Source organism: Apium graveolens, chromosome 7, assembly GCF_009905375.1.
Source record: "Apium graveolens cultivar Ventura chromosome 7, ASM990537v1, whole genome shotgun sequence".
Classification (NCBI taxonomy): Eukaryota; Viridiplantae; Streptophyta; class Magnoliopsida; order Apiales; family Apiaceae; genus Apium; species Apium graveolens.
In genome coordinates this window covers 61983701-61990328 of record NC_133653.1, presented here as the reverse complement: position 1 = coordinate 61990328, position 6628 = coordinate 61983701, and the positions used below count along the sequence as shown (strand labels likewise).

Genomic DNA, 6628 nt, shown 5'->3' with positions numbered 1-6628 from the left:
AAAAACTCTAAAAAATGACATGTACCTCGCAATATAGGAGAAGAGATGTATATATGTTTATATCTATATATTATTCCATTTATATAAAAGTAATATAAATATGTGATATATAAGAATAAAAATAGCTAAAATAATATATATATATATATATAATTATAAGACGGAATCAGAAAAATAAAAATAATACATTTAGAATTACAATGAGATACAAAAAAGGAATGAAACAAAAAGTTAATGAAAATAAAAAGGAATGAAACCAAAATATCACTATTAATAAAAGTTATTAATGCCCTTAAGATTCAATTAGCAAAGAAACAATTACAATTAGAAATTTAGTATGACATGAAAGACATCAATGAACATCATCAAAATGAGTAAAGTATGTTCAAGGGCCATTCATACAGGGGACAGGAAGGAAGGACATGTACCTCATAAAATCAAAAATTAGCGTTTTTTCATTAAATTTGAAGCTATAAATATGTATATTTAATAAAGTGCCTCATTAAAAAAAAATGCTAATAAAACTTTCATAATTGAAGTTATATTAAGTAAATTGCCTTCACAGTTGAGGATTTTGGGAAGCGGGCCAACTTGCTCTTTTTAGTATCTGCGACGATGATCAAATCCGGTTCATCTATCTTTCTGCTAACAACAAATGCAAGTAACTTTTGCTAATGATTTTGTTGGATTCTTCAGTCCTCCTTTCCCTAGTGTATAAACTGACTGTAGTCACATAAGGCGTCTCTTTTCCTTTGGAACAGGACATGTGGCTGATAACGCGTAAGTCTGTCAGAGTAGTCGACCGCAGCTATTTCAGCTGATAACTTTGCTACTTGCATGTTATATTTTGACATGCACTGTGACTGTGAGTCGTCTGATAACGCGTTTAGTGCACAATGTAGGGTGATACAAAATCATTTGGGGGCCCAATTAAGATATTCATATCTGGCTAAGCGGAAAATTTTAGTATGGATTTATTGTTCAAGTACCGATTCTTAGTTTAGAATTATTAATTTTTTTTAAACCTGATCATAGCGGTGAAATTTGAATTTAGTTCCGGTTGTTTCAGAATCATGGTCGAGTCCCGCCAATATTGTGCCACTAACTATCTATTTTAAATCAAGTTGCGAATAATACATGGTCCCTGTAGTCGTTATCATTTCACACTGGATGATACCATGTAATCATTTCTTGAAGATACAGTGTGTGAATTGAAAATGCATCTATTGTCTAAAACATTATATATGCATGCTCAATTGCTCTTTACCAACTTATGTTATTGCAAGTAAAAGCAATGGTTACACTCTTACAAATTGCTAGCTTTATAGAACTTCTTTTCTTTTCAGTACTGGTTGGTTCTGTTTTTACTGCAGAACCGAGCTTGGAGGTCGAAACTGAAGCACTGAAAGCATTTAAGAATTCAGTTATAAACGACCCACTTGGTGCTCTTCAGGATTGGAATGACTCTAGCCATCATTGCAACTGGACTGGAATCAAGTGTGATCCTTTATCGAAACGTGTTGTCTCCATTACCCTGATTGAAATGCAGCTTCAGGGCTCAATCACTCCGTTCCTAGGGAACCTCTCTAATCTCCAGGTTCTTGATCTTACTTTAAATTCATTTACTGGTCACATTCCTCCACAACTGTGTTCTTGCTCTAAGCTTACTGATCTTATGTTATATCGAAATTCACTTTCGGATTCAATACCACCAGAGCTAGGAAACCTCAAAAATCTACAGTACGCAGATTTTGGAAACAATTCATTTAGTGGAAGTATTCCAGAAAGCCTAACCAACTGCACAGCACTGTTAGAAATAGCCTTCATCTACAACAATCTCACTGGTGAAATCCCATTTAACATTGGTAAATTGGTTAATCTACAGATTTTTCTAGCTCATGATAACAGTTTGAAAGGTTCAATACCTGCTTCGATTGGTAGTCTTAGAAATATTCTAACTCTTGACCTGGCTGAGAACAAATTAACTGGTGAGATTCCATTTAACATTGGTAAATTAATTCATATAGAAGATTTTGTAGTGCACCACAACAGTTTAACAGGTTCAATACCTGCTTCCATTGGAAACCTTAGAGCTATTCAAACTCTTGATCTGAGCGAGAACAAGTTATCTGGTCCGATTCCCCCGGAAGTTGGAAATTTATCCAACTTGCAAACACTTCATTTATTCACCAATTCTCTCACTGGAGGAATTCCAAAACCATTAGGCCAGTGTACCAAACTCGAATTGTTGACCTTATATACCAATCAATTCAATGGAGCCATTCCTTCCGACCTTGGAAACTTGACAAGTTTACAAGAGTTACTACTATATGATAATAAATTGAATTCTACATTTCCGCCCTCACTTCTCCGGCTAAAATCATTAATCAATCTAGAGCTTTCAAATAATGATTTAGTTGGAGGTATACCTTCAAAGATTGATTCTTTGTTATCACTGGAAAAACTGATGTTACATAACAATAGGTTCACTGGGGAGATCCCTTCATCAGTAACAAATTTGACGAATCTAACTTATGTGTCCATGAGCTTCAATCTCCTCACGGGATCAATACCATCAAACATTGGGGCACTACACAGGTTAAAGAACTTAGTCTTAAATGATAATCTTCTTGAAGGTATCTTCCCACCCAGTATCACCAACTGCACACAACTTCTTCAAATAAGTTTGGCTACCAATCATCTGACTGGGACAATTCCCCATGGCTTTGGAAAGTTGACAAACCTCACCTTTCTGAGTTTTGAAGGTTCTCGGATGTCTGGAGACATTCCTGATGACCTCTTTAAGTGCAAAGGTCTGAGTATGCTAGTTTTAAGCGAAAATAATTTCACTGGATTGCTGAAACCAAGCAGTGGAGGCCTCAAAAATCTCAAAAATCTGATTCTTAGTGAAAATTCATTTCGGGGAAGGATTCCTAAAGAAATTGGGAATCTTAGTCAACTGCTAACACTATCCCTCCATACAAACAAATTCTCAGGCCTAGTCCCTCCTGAACTGTCAAAGCTCACTCTCCTCCAAGGCCTTGCACTGAGAAACAATCTTCTGGAAGGTTTACTTCCAGAGAGCATTTTTGAGCTCAGAAACCTATATGTGCTATCATTGAACAATAACAAGTTCACGGGACCCATCCCAGATGCTCTTTCAAAGCTCGAGCAACTGTCGTACTTGGATGTCAGTGAAAACAAGCTTTCTGGGGCAATCCCTAAAAGCATGGCAAGACTCAACAGGATGATGACCTTGGATCTCTCACGTAACAATCTCACAGGATCCATTCCAGGAATAGTGATTTCAAGCATGAGAACTATGTCAACATATCTCAACCTTTCACACAATTCATTTTCTGGAAGACTTCCAGCTGAGATGGGAATGCTACAAGCTCTACAAGCCATTGACATCTCGAATACCAATATCTCAGGAAGTATTTCTGCACTTAAAGGCTGCAGAAATTTGCTCTCACTTGATCTGTCAAATAATAAACTATCTGGTCAAATTCCAACAGACACTTTTACTCAGCTCACTGTGCTTACAGACCTGAATCTTTCAAGCAACCAGTTAGATGGACCACTGCCCAAAAGCTTGGCAAGTTTAAGGAATCTTAGCTCACTTGATCTTTCTCAGAATAAGTTCACAGGTACCATACCTGACAATTTTTCCAGCATATCTACCTTGAAAAATCCCAACCTTTCTTTCAATCAACTTGAAGGACGTGTTCCAGAGACTGGTCCCTTCAAAAACATAAGTTTAACCAGTTTGCAAGGAAATCCATCCCTTTGTGGGGGCAAATTTTACAACACATGCACTAACCAGAAGAAATCAAAAGGCGGTGTATCCAGAAAGGCTGTGATAATTCTTGCTTCAGTAGGATCTTTTGGTGTAATCATGCTCATACTATTAGCAATTCCACTGTTTCGTAGATGCATGAGAAAATATCAAAAGAAAGAGCCGGAAGTTGCGGCACCAAATTACACTTCAAAATCAATCCTGAAGAGGTTTCATCCAAAAGAACTGGAAGATGCTACAAATCAGTTTAATGAGAATAACATATTGGGATCAAGTAGTCTGAGCACTGTGTACAAGGGTACATTGGCAAATGGACAGCTTATAGCTGTAAAGAATTTGAAGGTGCATCAGTTTGCTGCGACAACTGAAAAGAGCTTCAACAGAGAACTCAAGACACTTGGGAAACTAAAACACAGAAATCTGGTGAAGCTAATTGGTTATGCATGGGAGAGTTCGAGGCTGAAGGCAATAGTGTTAGAATTCATGGAAAATGGAAGCTTGGAGACAATTATACATGATTCAGGGGTGGATCAAGCACGATGGACCCTGTCTGAGAGGATTGATGTTTTAGTCTCAATAGCAAGGGGTCTGGCTTACTTGCATTCAGGTTATGATTTTCCCATAGTCCACTGTGATTTGAAGCCATCCAACGTTCTTTTTAATGGAGAGTGGGATGTCCGTGTAAGTGATTTTGGGACAGCCAGAATTTTAAATATTGAATTAGACAGTAGCAGCTCTTCCTCAGCATCAGCCTTCGAAGGAACCATTGGTTACTTGGCACCAGGTACTTTCCCTTTGATATATTGCTATCATTCAAACTTTCTTGTTTCCACATTAATCCTTCATTTCGCTCTCTTCTTCACTTTCCTAAAATACATAATTTACATCCAAAATGTCTGTATCCTAAATGAGGTAGTTCCACTTGACCTGTTGAACTCAACATAACCGAATGACAATTAATTTTGGAGCATGCTTGCAACAGATACCTCAAATCCTTACAAAAACATTACTATGTAACTGTGGTTTAATGGATAGTAAGAAGCTTAGGCAAAATTGAGATCAAGATCACATACACACACAAATAATAAACATTTCACATAAAACAATGATATAAATATAAAGGAACAGAATAGAAATATTGCACCTCTCTTTTTTCCCTATCAGCGAGTCGTAGGTGCTACTTTCAGCAGTGAGTATCTTCTAATTGAAGCGCTTTTATGTTTTTTGTATCAGAGTACGCATTTATGAGGAAAGTCACAACAAAAGTAGACGTATTTAGCTTTGGCGTGATGGTTATGGAATTCCTTACAAGACAACGTCCCACCAGACTTTCTCAAGAGAATGGACAGCCAATCACATTGCCAGACCTAGTTAAGAAAGCTTTTGCAGATGGATCCAACAGATTACTTAGTCTAGTAGACCCTCAGTTAGTTCCAAATATCTCCATGAAAGAGCAACTGGAAAAAATCTTTGCATTAGCCTTATCATGCACATGCCAAGAGCCAGAGGGTCGTCCTGACATGGATGAGGTGCTGTCTTCACTTTCGAAGATTAGAAATATGGCACCACAGAATGGGATCGTGAAAGAAGACAGATCAAAAACCAGTCAAACCAGCAATGCTTCCTCTTAAATGAATGGACTGCATCCTAGTTAGACATCAATGCACAACCATCCAATGTCAGGGCTTTGTGAGTTTTAATTTTACAGTTGCGTAAATTAATATCTTTAAGCACAGAAGTGGTTACTGTCTAGAGATATAATCTTAACAAGAAGGGATCAAACTATGAATGCATCAAACTGCAGTGGAAGTTTCTTTATTTGCAACCATTGGTCCAGATAAACAGAATCAAAACTCACTAGTAAGAAACTTAAAAGGAGTTTCAAATGTCAATAAGAAAGACCATCTGACCTTATCATTTTGGCCGCAGCAAATCCAAGAGCGTCATGGAATTATATCTTTCATGTATTTCCGTTTCACAAGCAGCTGAAGCTCTGCGTTGTTAAAGATTTCTGGAAGGTAAGCTTCGCCACAGCTATTATCACAGTCATCCCATAGAGCAGTAAACTTTTTATCAAAGAGAGTCCAAGTCGCAACTATTGTCCTCAGAGCTGTTCGCGAACCAAGCTCGAGCTCGGCTCGTTAAGGGCTCAATTCGGCTCGGTTCGTTAAGGGTTTGAGCTCGACACAAAAATGTGTTCGTTAAGAAAACGAGCTCGAGCGGATCATGTTAGGCTTGGTTCAAAAAAAATTTAAAAAAAATATTTTTTATATATTTAATTATTATGAATTTTATTCAGATTTTTTATGAATATTTTTAATTTATTGAATTATACGAATGTCAAACTATATTTTGAAAAAATTCAGATATTAAAAAAAATTAATTTGATATTTTAATAATTAACAAGTGATTTAACTACTACTTGTAACTAGTATTTATTTCCTGATTGGTGTTTCGATTTTTTAAATATTTATGAATGATCCAACTGTACGGATGTTAATATCTATATATTTTAGTGACATGATAAAAATTTTAGAAAAAAATAAATTTATTTTGTTTGTTATTTTGACAATCAACCAATTGTTTGAACACTACTTTTAACTAGTGTTTAGTCTCATATTAATATTTCAATTTTTTAAAAAATATTTATGAATGATCTAACCATACGGATGTTAATATCTATATATTTTAGTGTTATGATAAAAAATTTAGAAAAAAATAAATTTATTTTGTTTGTTATTTTGACAATCAACCAATTGTTTGAACACTACTTGTAACTAGTGTTTAATCTCATATTAATGTTTCAATTTTTAAAAAATTATTTATGAA

At 35.8% G+C, this 6628-nt stretch overlaps 1 protein-coding gene across 1 annotated transcript; it reads left to right on the top strand.

Moving 5' to 3' along the window:
* The first annotated feature begins 1162 nt into the window (after nt 1-1162).
* Nucleotides 1163-6128, top strand: LOC141672521 (uncharacterized). The gene is made up of 2 exons (XM_074479137.1): nt 1163-4583; nt 5033-6128. The coding sequence occupies exons 1-2, from the start codon at nt 1274-1276 to the stop codon at nt 5428-5430; spliced, it is 3708 nt and encodes a 1235-aa protein (XP_074335238.1). The 5' UTR covers nt 1163-1273; the 3' UTR covers nt 5431-6128.
* Nucleotides 6129-6628: the final 500 nt, after the last annotated feature.